The sequence below is a fragment of the Aquila chrysaetos genome, chromosome 10, assembly GCF_900496995.4.
Source record: "Aquila chrysaetos chrysaetos chromosome 10, bAquChr1.4, whole genome shotgun sequence".
Classification (NCBI taxonomy): domain Eukaryota; kingdom Metazoa; phylum Chordata; class Aves; order Accipitriformes; family Accipitridae; genus Aquila; species Aquila chrysaetos.
The window spans coordinates 6951282-6971053 of NC_044013.1; the positions used below are offsets into that span (position 1 = coordinate 6951282).

General features: G+C 42.1%; 1 protein-coding gene across 1 annotated transcript in view; it reads right to left on the reverse strand.

Moving 5' to 3' along the window:
* Positions 1–616: 616 nt before the first annotated feature.
* SPATA16 (spermatogenesis associated 16) overlaps positions 617–19772 on the reverse strand; it is an 80658-nt gene continuing 61502 nt past the window's right edge. The window contains exons 8-10 of the mRNA XM_030028369.2: positions 18908–19072; positions 14343–14423; positions 617–945 (exon numbers count right to left, since the gene is read on the reverse strand). Coding sequence (XP_029884229.2) covers positions 829–945; positions 14343–14423; positions 18908–19072 — 363 coding nt within the window. The 3' untranslated portion in view covers positions 617–828. The remainder of the gene's footprint in view (positions 946–14342; positions 14424–18907; positions 19073–19772) is intronic.

Here is a 19772-nt window from a genome sequence, read left to right on the forward strand (position 1 = left end):
AGCTCTCAGGGGATTTGGGAACCCGTGCTCCCTTGAAGACCAAAGCAACGTAAGATGTGCCTACACGACAGACTGCTGCCGTGGGAGTGCAAGACGTGCCACTGATCCCTAACCAAGAGATTTGCACTGGGGAAGGCAGGTGCAGTTATTCTCTTCCCTGGAGTGTTTGTGCTTTTTTAAAAAAACAATTGCCATCTAGTGGGGGGAAAAAAAAAATCATCCTTAGGGCACAGACAAGAGTGAAGGACTTCACATTCTTAACCACAGGGCAACAGCTGGGCTCTCTCTTTTTTATTTTTTTATTTTTTTTTTGGTTCTCTTTTCACAGTGTCGTGTTTCTTGCACTTGTAGTTGTCGCAGCCATAAGGTGCGTGATGCCACTTCTCACCTATAGATCGTACCGATATCTGTACTGTAAGGCATTAACCTGGAAAGAAGGCAATGTGAGGCTGAATTCTTCTGAGGATGGAGGGATCCTTGTTTTCAGTGCTTCTTGGGTGATAATCAAGCCAGCAGGATTTAATAGGCTTTGGATGCAGAATATTCTCAGAGCAGAAGATACAGGCCCCTTTTTGGCGGGATGTTACTATTTAAATAAACAAGACAATTTAAAATAAGCCTTTCACAAGGCATTTACTCCATCCAGTTAAGACTAATGAAGTGCAGGAGTGTCTTGCTAAAGACAACCCATAGTGAGGGGAAGGCTCATTAAGTGGAAAGGTGGCTTTTGCTGACCTATCTATCAAATATCTACAGTGTTAATTTTCTTGTTTGCTGTGTGGCCATGTCTTTAGGGCTGGTAAGGGACAGTTTTGTATTTCCTGGTCTCTAATGTTGCTGTGTACTTTGAGTCCTCTTCATTTTTTCCCTCCTAGCTGTTCTCAGCCTTTTGTTCTTTAAGTAATTGTCTTCTACTTGGTATAAGTAGTCTTCAATTAGTCCAATCTGCAATTATAAAGAAGTGGTGTCAGAAGCATGTCCCTTACACTCTATAAAAACTTCAAAAGCTTTTGTAGTTAGTTTATTTCAAAACTAATTGTCATCAGAAAGAAAAATACATGAAGGCACCTCTCATACAATTGGCTGAAGTAGCAGTACCTGATTTCATAATTTTTTTTTTTTGTCCTTTTCTATTTGGATTCAGTTACTTTACTCCTGCGCAATAGACTCTTTCATTGAAATCTGTACATTGAAAACGGGAATTTATCACAACTCTGTCTTTAAATGGCATTGAGAAACAGCCACTTTAAAAGGAAGGGATGATGAGGAAATTAATCTCAGGCAAGTTTTTCTTGATAAGGAAAGAGAACAGAGGCTTCTGGCATTTATATGCCGAAAATCAACACATGGAGAAAAATGAGTATTCCACACTGCTGTGGCAAGAACCATTTTTCTATTAAATCAAAATGAAGTTCTGAATAAATATGTTTTCCCATGAATATAATACACTAGAGAATACAGTAAAAGAATAGATGACCTCAGTGTCCCCCCAGAATAAAAACGTAATTATTCTAATAAAGAGTACGTTCAGATAGACACATCTTCCTTGCAGGGGTGACTGCAAAGCAACCAAAAATATAAGTTAATAGTGCTGTGTGCAGGTATTCTGTAAATACCAGGCATTCATAATTTTATGGCTATGTCTCCCCATACCTTACCTTTATTCATACCCTTTGTCAGCTTTTGCGATACGCAGCGTTTCTGTAAGGTGAAGATGAGAATCATCTCCCTTCGCAATGAGTTATGCTCAAGACCTAGACCCTATATAATGCGAGGATCTAAAGAATCAATCTTCCAATCGCATTTTAAGGCGAAATATTTAAAAAAAAAAAAAAAAAAAAGTCCGAATCTATCATCCTGACACGCGTTCAGTGGAGCGTTGCTTTTTTAGGCACAACACAGAACAGCTGACTGTGAATTAATCTGAGCGTGGCTTCCTATTGTATTTATTCATCTATTGAGCTGTTACTAAAGTGCTCCTCAGCCCTGAGCTTGAAGCCGCGCCGTGCGCTCTGGCCATGGTTTGCGTTGGTAGGGGTGTGCGCGTGTGTGAGAGAGAAAAAGAGGCAAGCAGAAAAGTTTATGGGCAATTACATCTGCCTCCCTGGGGTGCCGAGGGCTCAAGAACGTCTTTGGGAGAGGAGCTCTGCCTCCTCCTCCCCGGAAAGCTTGCAGGGGTGACGTTTTCAGCGGATCGGCTTTGCGTAGCACCGTCCACGATGCCATGGGAAAGAGTTTTCTACCGCGCTGGTGAACGTTGACGGGCGCTTGCTCTTGGCCTTTGCCAAGAGATCCATCGCAAGAGGAGCGCGGGGAGGTTGGGGCTCTCTGAAGACAGCCTCACAGGCTGGCTCCGCTGTGACGTGCTCACCATATAAACATGCGGAGGATTAGAGAAAGGAATCATTATGCTAGCCTCATTTTTAAGAAGCTGAAATAAAAGCTTAGGAAACCATTGATCTGGCCAAAAGCACACGGGAAGTCTCAGAAAGACTAATCACCTAGTGCCAAGCTCCAGTCCAGGGGCTTAGCCATATTAAAAACCACCACTAAACCCCCAAGACTCTTCTGCAACAGACCAAATTAAAATGTCTGCGTAAGTTTCTTCTGCAGATAAAAGTAATCTTTTCTATTTTGGGGGTAGTGCTTGCATTTGAGTGAGCACAAAGGGTGGTAAGAGGAAGGGAAACGGGTCCCGGGAGGTGGGTAGGGTGTGGGGTGAGGGCAAAGGGGGCACCAGAAAAGCCACAATTTTTACAGCAGCTCCTTTCGGACCATCCAGCGGTGCCCGCGCTGCTGGTGATGCCACCAGAAAGCCCCAGTGGAATGATGTTCCTATCTCAAACCATGGCTCGGCTGCTGTTGTGTGCTTTTCATATTTATGGAATACCTGTCAGCTCCAGCCCCCAAAATAAGTTCTAATATGGCATATCAGGGGTGGAAATAATAGTTGCTTACATAATTGCAATGTTACTGACACAGCTGATGAGTTGATGATGTTATTTGTGCAGCAGTGATGGCATTCAAACCCTTGCCGACTTACAATTACACTGTATGCTCTGAGCCCTAGCATGATTTAAATTACCATACGAACACAATGAAAATACAGTCTCTTGACAAGATAAAGGAGCGGGGGGGGGGGGGAATGGCTTAAAAAATCTCTTTTTCGTGGCTGCAGTGTTCAGTAGTGCTTATTCATGGCTTTTTAGCTTGAACATTTCATTTTAAGAAAGTAAATTGGAAGCGTTATGTTCTGCCTTTTGGACTTGATTTAAAACCTCCCTGTGCCCGCTCTTGTGCTGTCAGACTGCGGTAAGCCACCTTTGGGGCTCTCATTGGGAAATGCAAATTTTTTAAATCAATAGCTTCATTTTTTTTTCTCCCCCCAATAACATTAAATAAGAATCTGTGCGGATGGGAGTAGGTAGAAGGATGTCGTTTGTAGCCAGCCCAAACGTGATTAGTGCTACAGCAACAGCTGTTGTAGGAAAACGGATTTTGGAAAAGACTTGTGACTTATTCCCAAGCAGAGCAATAGCTGGCTACAGACTGATGCTGAGACCGAATCCCAGGGTTATACAGCTGAACCCTGCAGCGCCTATATAGGCTAAAGCAGCCCCGAAGCCGAAGCGAAGAGCTCTGCAGGACTTGGCTCACAGCAGACCATTTGCTACTGGTGTTGCCAGTGATTCACGTGAGGCTCATTTTGGGCCCGATCCCAACCCACGCGGAGATCGACAGCGTTGGGTCGGTCCTTCGCGCTCGTTGGACTTGGGTTATGTTTCCCCACCTCTAATCCCCTGACGCGCTTATGTCCGCGTGGGCCACGTTCTGTGCTTGGGAGCTGGTCGGCAGCGTCGCGTCCCATCTGCAGGGGCTGTGCTCAGCTCTCGGTAGCTGAACTTGCTGCTTGACATCCTTGGAGTGAAGTCCCTTAAATACTCTCCTGAGCATGTGAAACCACGCTTCTTCCATCTACCCAGCTCTACAGTGTCTTTGAGGTCTTTTTCTCAAGTGCCTGGTGACCTGAGAACTTATGAAGACAAATTGGGCTTCAACCTATTTTTAATCCTCTGCTGCTATGACATCTTACTTTCAAGATATCCTGAGTACTTGCCCCCACAGTTACTCCCAGCAGTGCAGTGGGAGCATTTCTACTTTGAATCAATGTCTACAGCCCTGGCCCAGCTAGAGGCTCCTCGGTGCACGACTGCCCATCTCTTCAAGTTCCTCCTGTTTCTTCCTCATTAGCTCCCAATTTCAGGCTGCTCCCGACCCTATTTCTTTCGCTGGATTTTTGTCTCCGTCTTTAGTGTGGCCCCTGTGATCAGCTGGAGGGAGCAGGAAAAAAAGGGAATGGACAGAATGAAGACCAAATGGAAAGAGGGAAGAAATAGAAACGAAAGATACCTTTAAAGCAAATTACACACTTAGTCCACAGCACATCCGTGTGGTACCTATAGGTGCTTTGGGATCAAGCTAAGCGGAGAAGTGTAGGGGTCTGAGGACAGAAATTTGAAAATGAACCGGGTACTCAGTAGAGTTTATTCTGTGCTCTTTACGTTCATATTGCATTTATTTTGCTTTGCCCCAAAATTCTCCTTTGTGCTTCAAATTCTTGAATCGATAATATGTTGTGGCAGGTATCAATGGTGGAAATTGTTGATTTGGGGAGAGGCAGAACAAAAAGCAAGGGAATTACCACCGAGAAAATACCTGGGCTTCTGCAAGAGTACAGATATATAGTGTTGGCGTTTCAACTGTCCACCTTCAGTTTCATACCCATGAGCCCATGAAGGTACCTGGGGAATCAAAGCAATGGGCTGATGCTGGGTCTGCATGCCTAATGCTTAGGGGAAATAAGTTAGGATAGAGAGCTCTCTAGGCTGGTGGCTGAATAAAAACGAGAAACAGGACAAGAAGAACAAACTTGTTTGGCCCACCTGAAGGAAACGACGCTATTTTTTAAGCCAGGGGAATGAATAGGAAGGACAAAACCTCCGTGTGTGTCCTCGGAACAAGAAGCTGCTGACCTCGATGGCACAGCCTTTTTTGTGTTGCTGAGACACCAGCACAGAGCTGCAGCACTGACAGGCCATGTCTCAAAAGTATTTCCATTCTTTTATTCCTGGGGAAAATCAGCCGAATGAGCGAGGTTGTGTCTGCCTTTCCTCAGTGCCACACATCAAGGCATATTTATTCTGACGTGGAGTGAGGAGGTGAAAAGCATAATTAGTGCACCAGAAGTACCTGGATGGACTATACGTCAATTAGTCTGCTCTGAATTCCAGTTCTGAGTTTGCTGCAAGAAGAAAACAATCTGTGGTCCATGCGAATACTGAGGTCATCAGCCGTTCTTAACTGAAATGGTTTTACATCGTTCTCTACGGTTGGGCAGGATCTGTAAATACTTACGGTTTTGGTACGCTTATCTAATGCAGTTTGTCTGCAATGAAAACACAGAGCTCTTTGCATAACTGGCAATGCAACAGGATTAGCTGGAGGGATGAACGAACCGTGGAGGGTCTAATCAGGTGAGGCAATATATGGTTTCCCTTTGGCTTAGGATTTGATTCGGACCTACGGGAGTTTTTGAAAATGACATTATATGGATCCACACAAAGATAAGGAACAATACAGGTCTTGTTTGGAGCATATAAAAATATTTCTAATCCTGCCCTTTTGTACATGTTGTCCGGTGATGGATAAAGGGGAGAGACTTGCTGCTGTGAGCATTCTGCCCTGCTCTCTGGATGCCATCCTGATTGATTCGCTCGCGGTGTGGAGGGATATGTAAGCAGCACTTGCTGGCTGCAGCTGAATTACAATCATCGAAAGATTTCAGTGTAAGGGGCCTCTGGGGGTCATCCAGACCAACCTCCCTTTCAAAGCAGGGCTTTATGGGAAGTTCATATCTCCTTTTCTGAAAAATTTACTGCGTTTCTGGTAATGGCCTATCAGTCGCTTCTGAACTTGCCTGGATGTGTCTGGTTTTGCCCTGAAACACCACAAGGCAAGTCTGTTCTTTGCCCTTCCTATGCACTCATTGGGATAAGACATCCCACATACGGTTCCTAATTCCATGATATGTACCAACTACGATGAGGGAACACTGCGGTATTATCCATCATTCAGCGTGGTTTTGTCCAAGTCCTGATGGGCCACAGATGTCACGAAACTTGTCAACCTTTGCTGCAAGGGGGCCGTTCCAAGGAACAGATGTCCGCGTTTGATGGCTTACTGACTGTCCAAAGGAAGCTTCGTGGCTTATCCAACAATGGGAGAGCTATTCCCGTCACAAGCTAACTTGAAAGCACACATGTCTTTTAAAAGATCGGCATGAATTTGAATACAAATGCAAAATATCAGCTATAGTACCTGCTAAAGAGTTTAGAATCAAATGAGAAAGAGCCAGGATCCTACAAGGACAAACTCCTGTAGGAAAATAACTTTGTTTAGAAAAAGAATATAGATGGCTAAGCAGCAGACTCTGTAAACTGTAACATCGTAAAAGTATGTCTCGCATGGATGCATGTGTATGCATTCTTTATATGCCTAAACATCTGAACTTCCTAAATCTCAGTACAAATTGGGGGAGTCGCTCTCAAATAAGAAACAGGGGCTTTTGGAAATATAGGCAGGAGCTATAAATAACATGTAATGGCAAAAAAGGATCTTCTGGCATACACAATCTATTTTTATTACTTGGGAGCTAGTAGTAAAAGAAGGCAAATGAGCGGCCTTTAAACACGAAGTACCTCTCAACATTTTCCTTTGTCTCCCAGAGCTACTGGCTAAAGCACACTTTGGAGTGAATATGACCAAAGAAACAGTGCTTGAAGGGCCTACGAGTAAGTAGGGATGGCTGTATACAGTGTGGAGGAAAAGCTGAGCGTATGCTTGAGAAAAGCTACCGGTATTTTAATAAGAATAAAACCTCAGTCTGTACCTTCCGTTAAGGTCAGTTAGAACAAAGGTTGCTCAGTATCTGGAAAAAAAAATAATCATGATTTTACTGTTTGTGTGTTAAGTGAAGTGCATTTGAGCTGCTATGGTTGCTTTTGGAAGGGAGTGGGTTTGCACAGTAGCAAATGATCTGAACTGCCACGGGCAGGCCAAAGTCACTTCCCTGCATTTGTTTGGCAATGTAACCCAACTGACTGCGCAACTCTTGCCTTGGACCTGCTTCTAGAAATGTTCATAGCTTCGGATGCCGATGCCAGAGATAAATATGTTGCCCCTCATGCTCCATTTCTGTATTTTCACATGCCTCGTTTGTATGCATTGCCTTTCTTTAAAGAAAGAAGTCTGACAGACAGCTCCGTTGCACATTTCCATCGTAAAGGAATGAGTTCAGTGAAACACTGAGAAACGGTGTTTGCCAGTAGGTTCTTAGCACACTAGCGAAGCTCCAATGCTAAAAGCAGATGGAGGAAAGAGTGTTTGTTGATGAGGAACTGAATAAAAATAATATTGATGCTGGTAATGAATTACACTTATTAACTACCTTACAACTCAGACAGTCCTTTTCTACTTTATAAGCTCTCCTGAAATCACTGTCCAGCGCAGTGTTTGCTATGAGCCGTCTTGTTGACTCATGCTATTTTTCACAGCAGTAACAATACCTGGTAGCAAGTGTTTATAGGGCTGGAGACCCTCTCTGGTAGAGGGCAGCAGGTAAGCAGACTGCTCATTTATAACTGACAGCATGATTAGCAAGGGCTGGGAAAATGTTGATCTAAATCCTTATGTGGGGATTCTTAATGCCCGGAATTGCCTGCGATTTAACTGTCAGGCAGCTACAACCAGCTATGTTATTCCAATGTTTAGGACACTTACTGCTCAATTGCTAGATTCGCTGCTATTTAAAATTATTCCAGTGACTTATCGCACCCTATAGCTTGGTGGAATAGATCAAAGCCTTTTTCATCACAAAACACTCCTTCCCAACAGCATTAGCAGTGTTTTGTTGTAGCTGTTGTAGCTGATGGCCTAAGCGTTATGGGTATAGATGATACCTGTTATTAGACCGACCGATTTAGCTGTGAAAAACCCTGCTTTTATGTACAGAAACTTTCCTTCTGTACATAGAAGGAAACAGCAAACTTAAAACTTCCTACATCTGCTTCAGGCTTGAGTAAAACCTTGTACGCCCGAAAGCTCGCTGTTTCGTAGTAGTCATAGCCTCTGTTTTTATATTGCGCTGCTGGTCTAGCTGTGGTCAGGAGGTATAGCTGTTTAGTGTGTGGTCACTAAATAGCTCAGCTTTATATTAGATACTGGTGTCTGGAGCGTGAGCAATAGGCAGGATGCAATTGCTTCTTCCAGTGAGGCTGAGGGCCAGGTAGGCATCTTGCTGGGGCATTTTTTTTCTTTTGTATGCAAGACACAAAGAACCAGAGACTCACAAGGGCAGGAGTTGATTTTAGGGACCCGGAGTATTGATAACTGCCAAAATCCCATTGTCACCTCTCTCTTTACACAAAGAGCTCTGCGAATGCAGTCACACTTTTATTGTCCCTACAGCGGGGCTGAATTTATTAATGGGACTTTTTGCTCACCTACGTTTCTTTTATATCGCCTCAGATTCAATGGGGCAGATCTCATTTTCTGCTCACACACTCTCCTAAATTCCTCTGCCTGGTCTGAAAACTTCGCTCAGTGCTGGGTTAGAAACCTCTGCCACAGTTACTTCTTGTCCCTCTCGAGGCTGTTGCCGATTCAGAGTTAATCCTTTCCAGAATGTCTTAATATGTTTTCTCTAATCTTAGCACGAAGCCAATCTTTGGTCAACTCTAACAAAAATTTTTGCATTTCTATCTGGTTGTTCTGCTCTTAGTTTCCTTCACCCTCAGTCTACCTGAATCAGTGCCACTGACATTATTTTACTTTTGCATTTGACCTTTTCTGACTTCATTACACATAAGGCGTTACACATTAGACTTCCACTCCTGTTCCAGAAAAATGCGCTTTTCCTAAACTTTCCCATCCTTTGCTTTCCCTTTTCACAACGGGTCCATGCGTTCATGAAACACGCGGCTGCATCGCAGCCCCAAGAAGCGAACAAACCAGGAACGAATTTCCTTCTATTAATTCAGGAATAGCCAAGTTTGAGCGGAGAGAGCGCACCGTACCGCAACGACTTTTGAAGCCTGCGTGCTCTGAGAAGAAGCGCGGTTCCCAGTGGCTGTGGCACGGGCTTGGATGACTTTACAAGACGTTACAAAGTCATATACATCAAATAACTGTTGTAGTAGCCGGCACACCACTATTCAGCAACACGTCCCCTTTCCATCAGCATACTATGAATCTCCCTCCTTGCTCCTCTGGCTGACCGAAAGCCTAGCAAGTCTATGGCCCTTTTCCATGGCTTGATTTTCAATTAAGAGATAATGTCAGTGGAAGAGCACAGTTCATCAGATAGTGTTCCCCTGCTGTTGCAGAAGGCAGAGATGTAGTAAGCAGAGGTCAACTACTGAAAATCTGTGTGCCTGGCTAAAAGATTATATAATATGTCAGGCTAATTTTACTTCATTTCATATTCACATATATTAGTGCAGCTTTTGTTATATACTTATCCTTATGTAAGTTACATCTGTTCTTTTATTCACTCATCCATGTTTGCTCTGCTTTCAGATTTATGAAACAGGCATTCCACTGAGCTCAGCAAATGATGGGCATAATAACTTATCTAAATTGCAAAGTATGTGATGCCCTTGAGGTAAACTCAGATGTGAAGGTTTTATGAAGTGTCTCACATGTGGAAGTGTAGGAAAGTGTTTATTTGCCAACTCCTGTCTCTCCTTTGGCTGTTCAGATGATGTTAAGAGGATCCTATGAAACTGCTATGAAAGCCTAGGGGCTAAATGGAGGAGAAAAGTAGAACTACATTATTAACTTCATAGGGGAAGCAGAGCCATGCTGGCACTTGCACTTATATGGCTCTTCCTCTCTTTGGATGTCAAAAGTTTCTGGTTGATAGGCTCTAAAGTATCTATTTATTTAATGAAATGCCTCTCACTGTAACAATATTGTGAGGCTTTATTAATGAAGTTACTCTTATGAGATAGGAAAGTAATCTCTTTTTATTTCTTTTTTTTTTTTTTTTTTTTCTCTTACGAGACTGCAGGGAAGCAAAGGCCCTAGAGAGGAAATGGGGAGCCTCCCTGCCGTTTTATGTATCTGAGATACTCTAAACCCCTCTGCCTGTCTGTAGCCGCTATGAAGTCCTGCAACGGCCACGCAGAGACCTGGTTCCTTGAGTTACTCAGGGCCAAGCTCTACCACTAGTCCCAGCATTCGTGTTCACGTCAGCCGTCACTTCCATTGTATGGAAAAATTCCATCTGTCGTCAAAGCACCTAGTCGATAATGGCCAGACCCGGCTGTCCCCACCTGCTTAAGACCCAGTGGCTGGACCGAGCTTTGTGGGGCCGAGGTGAATTACCAGATTAGCTCTCCTCGATCTCTCTTGGAAGTTTCCTGTTCATCGCTGCTGACCCTTGTGCATCAGAGGTCATTGCTTAAACAACTGGGCTAAATCAGTCTTGTTAAAATAATAAATTCAAACGTAATTTGAATTAAGCGGAGAATTTGCACTTTAAAATCCAGTAAGCAAAAACAAACTTCTACCTCTGTTCACTGGTGAAGACTTAAGCCTCTTTAAAAGAGAAGGTGTGATGCTCTTTCCCATAACATTTCCTACAGACTACTCTAGGTGGGCTTTCCATTCATAAGGGTGGCTTCAGAGAAATCCATTCTCGTGTAATGCTGACGGTGTGATATTTAAGTACCTTTGCAACTCAACCTATAACACCATTTGGACAGAGCCAGTAACTAAAAAAAAAAAGGAAAGGTGGTAAAAAATTTTTTTAGGAATGCCCGTGGTCCTGAAGTAGACTGGGACTCAGGCCCTCCGTTACTTGCTTGAAAGGTCTTAGACCCAGGTGTCTGTTTCCTGAAATTGCTAATACAAAGCTCACATTTCAGCCAGGGGACTGCAAGGAAAAGTGTCGGTAAAATCCTGGAGAATACGGATTTTGGGAGACTGACCCAGCCCGTTTTTCCTGCCTCCAAGGCATTCTCCAGGGATATCTAGTACGTGGGTAAAGCCTCTGTATGAGGCTGGTTCTTAATCTCCCAACGTAATCTAGGATCCCCTTGTGGCTGGAGAGTCCATAGCCCCGTAATACCGAGAAAGGCATCTTCTGTGCAGTAATGTTCTCTTTTCTCCAGCTAATTACAAGGTCATTTTTCACTTCTTTGTATTTAAAGCTTCCAAAAATAATTAGCCCGTTTGATAAATTAGATTGCTTAAAAACATAAATTTGTCAGTGAATTGGACGAGCAGCGCAGCACCCAAACCACTTGAAGCTAAACATATATTACTACTTTGTCAGTCCTGTAAATTCAAAATTGCCTAGATTAATTTCAAACTAATTTGATAAGCCCTCCACTGTGACAAAAGGAAAAGTGTTTGGGTGTCAGGCTTTGTGCCCTTCTGTGTCAGATTTCAGCCTGAATGAATTTTTTTATGGCTGACTCTAGAATATAAAACTCTGAAAACAGTGGTTTGTAATGGCAATTCTGACAGACCCTTTAACCATTTGGAAAATAGGCACTGCTATAATTCTGCTGCATTAGAGAAAAATTTTGAGTGCTTTCATTAGGTGCAACAGCTGTTTCTATTGCAAGAGCCAAACTTCATTGGTGGTAGCGGAGCTGTTCAGCTTTCCAGAGTTTTGCGTTTATAGCTGATTGTATAAACTCTTTTATGTTCTTTTCACTTTCCAATATATGTAAATGAATTCAATAGCAAAAATACAAATAACTACCTTGTAACTAGATCGGTGTGAAGGTTCTTTGTAGGCTCCCACAATCAGCATCATGTGATGAGCGAACTGAGAAATACTGAGTTTTCTGAAATGGTTCTAGCACAAGTGACATGCGGTAATCCACACCACATCAATTTTTAATCATCAGATTTAATCCTCCTTCCTAGTAATGTGTTAGAGTTCTTTAATCTAGCGTAACATTCTTAATTAGAGCTGATTTAAAAAAACACAACCCAAACCAACAAAAAAACCCCAAGCTCCCTGAGTGTTTTCCTGTCTCCTCTATTTAAAGAGAATTTTTTCCTAAGAACATGCTGAATATGCTGAAACGAAATTTTGGAAAAAAGTAAAGTAGAAAAGTATTTGATGATGCTTTTCATTTCTTTGTTCTGATATAATATAGAAAAATATTTTTGTATTATGAAACAAACAGTGGGTTCTGCTTGGAACAAGATGCCTCAAATCGGTTATCCGAGTTGTCAAAAATGAAATGCAAAACTATGTTCAGAATGCAAACAAATTTTGAAGCACAAAAATTTTAAAATTGCAGAGAGCAGATTTTCATGGATTCAGTAAGTTTTATTCCCGAATATTGAATTATGCACAGATTCGTGTGGCATAATGTGGGACACCAGTCCATTTTTAAATGTTAGCTTGGTTTCCGTTAAGATTATACTGAAAGTAAAAGTATCCAGAGAAATATAAAGGGTGTACATACATATATATGAATACACCGAAAGAAAATACTTTGTTTTACAATGAAATATTAGCCACTGTCTGTTGAAATATGTGGGAATCTTTTTGGTACCACCAACAAACTTTTAATGAGCCTTTAATAGATATTTAGATACCTGCGTACTTGGTCTAACTTACAGCCGCGATCCTTTCTCAACAGCCTCTGAACTGTGGTTGTTCAGAGTTGTGAAAATTGGGCTGGCTATTCAAACACCTAATTGTGGATTAAAATCCTGACTTTGGGAAAAACTTTGGAAAACTGTTTTTGATATTGAAGCCTATTGTCTGAAAATGGGAAGGATAAGTGCTTGGGAAGTACAGGGACTAGGCTATTTGTAAATACGTCATTGACTCTTTGCATTCATCTAGTAATCAATGTTTATTATGTATGGCAGGAAATTCGTATGTAATTGTATAAATATATATAATTCATATCATACGTAGTGTTTGTGTTGCAAAAGATTCTCATATGATCTGTAGGCAGGTGTGAGAGTTTTAGAGACTATCCTGGCGCAATGTAAAAGCGGTATGAATATTTATCCTTTGTTTTGCCTCACGAGCGTTTGAAAGAGATGAAACCCAGCCTGTCTACAATTTTGGGCATCTAGGGTTTGGTTCCTTTCTGAAAACATTCTGTACTTGGAAAACTTTATTAAGAGCACTGATCTGACAGCTAACCGAAGCAATACACCTACTCGGATTTTCTCTCAGAGGAGATGCGTTCTGAAATTTTAATTCAAATCACTTGGAAATACGGACTCTGAAAATACCTTGACCCGCCACCCCTGTGATTTCTGTCAGACATCTCTGTCTTACTTGCTCATCCTGGTTACGCTGACTCAGTGCAGCCAGGGTTTGGGTTTTCAGTATCTTCCCTGAGATCTTTCTGTAAACCCTAAATCCCGAAGAGGGCGAATTTCGAGTCCCGCCAGTGCAGAATTTCAACCCCTCTGTTCTCCTGCCTCCCACCGCAGCCACAACCCAGAGCGAGCGTGCGTCCGTCTGGGATCTGACGGAGCCGTAAGATACAGGATAAGACCGATGCTTTGAACCATTAGTACCATTTTCCCTTCCTGGTGATGCGTTGCTATCCTTTTGCTCCGAAGTGGCTGAATGTCGATGGTGTTGAATGCCCAGAGCTGTGATTTGCTCGGGTTGGAAAGACTTTGTAAAAATGTAAGATACTCCTATTACATCCCAGCCTGACCGATTAGTCATTACATTGGGTCAGATTCATCTGTACAGAGAACCAACACAAGACTCTCTGCATTTCACAAATCCTTTAAGAATTAAATTGACCGGTTGCTGTGCAGAGACTCCAGAAAGGCATTTGCATGTCTTTTACCTCTCACATCACCAAAGCCTTATCTGAGCTCCACTAAGGGACCTAATTTGTTGGGCGGAATTTTATTCCCTAACAGCTCCCCTCCACACCCAATTAGCACAACATCTCATATGACAAAGATGGAAAAGAAGTATAATTATCAGCCAAAAATAAGCTATTCGGTTTTTTTGGTTTTTTTTTTTTTTTTTTTTTTTGTATTAGATAACCACATGAGACTATTAACATGGACAAAGATCAACCATAGGGGCTAAAGCAAATAATAAATACATATTTGTGGTTAGGGCCTAAGCACTAACGGAGTTCAAGGCACGCAGTCAGATTTCAAATGGCACCTACTTTCTTTTCTACCTTTTGAACAGATATGACTCAGGTGGACATTTACTCCCCAAGGAACAGTATACTCTCCTGCCCTTTGCTGCAGGTTTTTACCTTCTGAATTTTATTCCACACACGTCCTTTATCACTTCTTCCTTCAAGGGTGTCCATGGCATCTGCCATTAGTGACTGCAGCTGTGGCACCAAGATAAAAATTATCAGTGTGGAATTCACACAGAAATAACTTCTCTAAATACACAGATTAAAACCTAATTAAAAAATCATTTGTACGCTGATGATTTTATTACTCATCTTTCACACAATGAGCACTGCCACCTCATCTTTGCTTCAGCCATTACACTGTATTATTGTGGATATAAAATACTTAACAATGGGAAAAAATCCGCTGGAAAATTTGTATTTAAGCCTATACGTTTTAATGCAGTAAATGTTTATACTTAGTAAAGGAAGACTTGGGTTGTAAAGAATAAAGGCTCCATATTTCATTCTTTAGCTGTCTGGGATATTCTGTGTTGTACATGAATGCTTTTTAGTAGTTTCTCCCAAGGCTAATGTATCATAATTTAAAGCAGCATGTAAAACCTCACAAGAGGACAACACTAAAGCTGAGATGCTTTTACTGTAGCTGGAAGTATCTAGCTCATTTTCCCTGCTTTTACTATCCTTTTTCTTTGGCAAACCCTCCCTTCTCTCCATCATTCAGCATAACAGAGCATAAAAACAAGGCTGACAATTTCTAGTGTAAACTATAAAAAGAAGCTGTAAGAAAATACTTGCTAATCAGTCCTTACTGTTAGAGGGAAGGCTAAAATTCAGGTTAGTTGTAGCATTGCCTCGCTCCAGACCCTTCCAGGTTAGTCATAGCATTGCCTCACTGTGCGCCCTTCCCAAACACTTGAAAATGTTTCAGTTGCTCTTAATTCAGTAACAGAGAGACAAGGGTCGGATCCACGGCGTCCTTCCGTGAGCGGCCGTTGGCATTGGCATTTAGGAACAAACTGGGAGAAACTTGTATTTAATATCTGTGATATTGCTGTGCTCTATTAGGTCTATTCCAGGATGTTTAGTTGGTGAAAGTGAATGCAAACAATAGGTTTTGATGTCTCTTCCCAGATTTGTTACTCATTACGAGTAATTGGACAGTATAAGAGTAAGCATTCATATTGTCTCTTCTTTCTGTACCTAGATGGGCAGCAGTTTAATATAAGTACATAAGATGATGAAACTTAAAACATCAGTGTTTAGGCTCATCTGCGCAAGATATAAAAATGCTGCCTTGAGATTCAAGGAGCAGATCTGTATTTCCTCAAGTTTACCTTTGCATTCAGGTTTTTGAAGTTAAAATTCTTTGCCTGTGTCCCAACACTGGATAAAGGATGCAGGAATCTTCATTTAAATGTCTCAGTAAATTTGCTGTGGTCAGTTCCAGCCTGCTTTTTCTGTGCTTGTGCAGCCATTAAGTTGAATCTTATTGGGCCAAACATTTGATGAAAAGCTTTTTTTTTTTTTTTTTTTTTTGTCATGCATCAGTATTCATGAAAAACAAAACTGCAAATTTCTGCCTCTGACTTTAATGCAAAAGGAGTCGAGAACCTGTCAGAAATTTTCCATCACAATACTTCTATGACAGATAATCTCCTTCTATGAATCCAGAATAGACACAGCCCAGAGATTAAGGGTATTAAGGGCAGAATGGGCAAAGCACAGATCCTATGTCAAACCAGGCAGAGGAGGAACCGGTCAGGGGAAGGGAAGGATTTCTCCATCGCTTTTCTTGGAGTGATTCTGTCTGAAGAACTGGTCGAAGAGCACCCAGCGGGGCAGGGACCAGGACATCAGTCTGTCACCCCTAAGGGGCCGCTCCGACAGCCCAACCAGGCTGGAGACTTCACTGCTTTGGGCAAGAAGTTAAAACAAGAAACCTTTCCAATTAAAATTTCATTGATATTGATACACACCAGTGAAAAGTGCCCAGCATATGTGCTCTGGTTTTAATTTTTATCACCGAAAGTTTTTCACCAGCTCTATTGGCAGACAAAATGTGCATGCTACAAGAGTGGGCAGTTGGCAAACCACAGTAATTCTCCCAAAGCTGATCATTTTTGGAAAATCCCCTCCAAGGAAAAATGCTGCATTTTTAAAAATATCTTGTCCTCATTTGATTTTAAATTGAAGGAGATTTCTGCCTTTTTAACAAGCTTTCATCTTGATTTATGATGTACAAATATGGTGACATTGAAATCATAAACCTTGGAAAGATTTTCTTCAGGGTTTTTCCCCACTTATATTCAACTCTTCAAGCTAATGGAAATCTTTATTTTCCCAGGGCCTATGAATAAATACTGATCTAAAAAGGCCTCAGTTGAAGTTCTCTGTGCCATAGATTAGGACTCCATCTATTTAGTTACAGGAAGACATTTACACAGAAGAGTTTATAACTGAAATGCCTTTGGGATCCTTGCTGTATCAGTGCAAATTGCCCTATTATAAATTCGGTGTGTTTTAAACTTTATACAACTTCTACTGTATGTGATAATAAACATTTGGCATCTTTAGCATTATCTAACTCACACAATTTAACTGCCTTGCTCGGTCATAAAGTCTTATCTCAGTTTTACCAATGTAAAGTCGGAATGACCTCAGAGGAATTACTTTAAATTTTTATTAGTACGTGTGAGATTAGAATTTGGCCAGCTGAGTTTTCTTCATGGAAAAATTTAGATATCTCTTTAGAAATGTTGCTGAAGAGCGAGAAGCACGTGGAGTCAGCATGGGTGCTGCGGTTCTGACCCCATGGACATGGTGGGGCTGCCTCTGTAGCATCCATTGAGAGCCACTGAATCGCACCAGTACAGCCCAGTCCTGCAAATGTGTCATCCCGCCTGGACCCCGGTGAAATGAGGAGGGTGACAGGTAGGCTGAGCAAGCGAGGATCTTTTGCTCGCTCCCTGGATGGTTTGGGCGTGCAGACCCAACGATGGGCAGCAATGTTCTGTGCTTGATGCAGTTGTGATTTGCTAGGGAAACGGTCCCTACTGGCATAAAAGGAGCCCGTGCCATGCGGGCTGGCGCCATCGGGAAAGGTAAATCCCATTAATCAGTCCCCGGTGAAGTCACTCTGCAAGTTCTTGCTTGCAGTCCTGTGCCTTAACACCGTGGTGCCTGAAGTTTACTAAAATATTCTAGCTACAAAGCGTCTGAGCCTCCATTTGCACACACAGACTAAAGATATATTTTATAGCAGGATGACAGGACAAAGAAACAGAAATGAATGCTGAATTAATACATTTTAATGCTCTGGACAGGGTAGCTGGTAGAGATTTTCTGCCTTTATTCTTTTAAAAAACATTTTCATCTTGGGCTCAGTAAACAAAGCATACGTGTTTCGTTGAAAGATTTACAATCTGTCACTTAAATCTCCCAGCACAGACCCTTGTTCTGCCCAGTCCTACCCCTAAGAGACTGAAGACCTTTGCCTTGGGTGGCCTAGAGCCTCCCCCAAAAAGCTTTCCAGGGAGGTCAGGCTTATGATTACTACATGACAAGATACAGGCAACAGTGTAATAGCCTGTGCCTAATGTGTGATGTATTGAAAATATTGTACCCGAGAGAAAAACCTATCACTGGAACGCGTACCAATAACTCAAGACCCTTTAGCCAGCCTTGAAATGTGGTCCTGCTGAAGTTTAATACTAGAAAAGTTGCATCAAAAGGAGAATGTCTTTTAATAACACAGTTTCTTTGCAATGTCGTTTCCCTTATCTCGAGCCCAGACTTCAAAGTCTGGCAACCACCTCCTGCAGTTGCAGGCCGCTGCTCGTCTTCCCTAAAGCAAGCTGCTGTGAAGCTTTAATTCTACAGAGCTTAGGAGCTTTGCAGGACTGCAAACAAATGTCAACGGGACTGGCTTTGGGAAAACCAGGAGTTTTTAGTGAACCGAAGTTGGATCATCAAAATTGGACTGCATTTAAATGCAGGGACTTTTTTTTTTTTTTTTTCTTTTTTTCCTAGAATGAAATACTTGAAATTTGCACGTACGTGAGCTCCCTCCCCCATCAGAAAACCTGACAGCCTCGTGGAAGAATAACCATACGGTACTTTCTGATTGCAGCTTATTGATATGTTATTAAGCTATTAATGACTCTAGTCTTGCAACAGCCCTGCTAACATCACTGCCCTCATTTTACAAAGGGAAAACAAATGCATAGCAGGTAGACGGGTTTATTCAGAGGCAGGGAGCAAGTGGTAGCTGGAGCCAGGAAAGAAAATCTTTTCTCTCCTTTCCCCCCTCTCCTCAGCTTTAACTAGATTCGGCCTGTTTTGCTGCAGGTGGCTTCTGGTGTTAGATATCTTAAAGTAGCACGATCTGAATAATTGCAATCATTTTCCCAGACTGATTTGGGGAGGTTTGGGGGAAAAGAAGAGGTTTTAAAAATATGCCTACAGATGAGTCATGCTGGTTCTATAAAAGTCTTCCTTGCAGGTGATTAGCACCTCCTCTGACAAGGCACTGCAGCAGGGTTTTAAAACTACTTCAGGTCCACACACACGAAAAATGACTTCCAGAGCAAATTGCAGCACAGTGCTCTGCCCCAGCCCTTCCCTCCCTGGCTCCCTGCCTCTAAAGGCCAAAACAAGTATTAGAAATAAATACTTACCGTTTCGGCATCCTGCTGACTGATGTCCTGCAGGTAGGGAATGGTTGCTAGCTCAGCCATCGCTTGATTAATCACTTGGGACTGTTCCTCGACTCTCTGCAAACGGCCGAGGAAGCTGGCGTAATGCAACTTCTCTATCCCACGTGAACACGCGCAGAGATTGTCCTGTTTTCTCAGCAAAAGCAAGTAGGTTAGAGGAGAGTTGCAGGAAACACACTTATCCTTTGAGTCCTGTGCCTTGAGGCTTATCATCATATACATTTGTGCTGCTAATACTATAAGCACTATGGCATTCAGCACCTTTAAGATAATGCTGCTGACAATCTTTATAGAGGGGAAAAAAAAAAGACTTTCTTGCCACAATCTCTCTAGTAGTACTAGAAAAATAAATATGCAGTCGTAATATATGTGAAGGGGAGACAGCAGATAACAAACATGAATGCAATTTTCTCATTGGGAAGTGGCTTCTCCATAATCCCCTCTGTTAAATATTACCTGACTTTTATGGATTGCTTTTAAATTTTCAGTGAAGTGGTTGAGGAAACCGTGCAGTGTGTCAGCTTATGGCTTGTTTGCAGACTAGGCAAATCCATAGTTTTCAAATATATAACCTTGAGGGACTAAAACCTGCAGAGGTGGTCTCTGATCCTCCAGGCAGCTAGGCACGTGGTAAATTTTAAGCGTGTGAATACAGAAACTCAGCCAAGTGCTTGCATAAAATCTCAGCACCTGCTGAAGTACTTGATGGATGCCAGCCTTACCACCATATTTTCAAAAGTATTCGGGTGCCAAAAATGCAAATAAGCACCCTACTGAGATTTTCAAAAGCAATTTGGCCTAGATTCCTGACGAGATGTAGCCATTG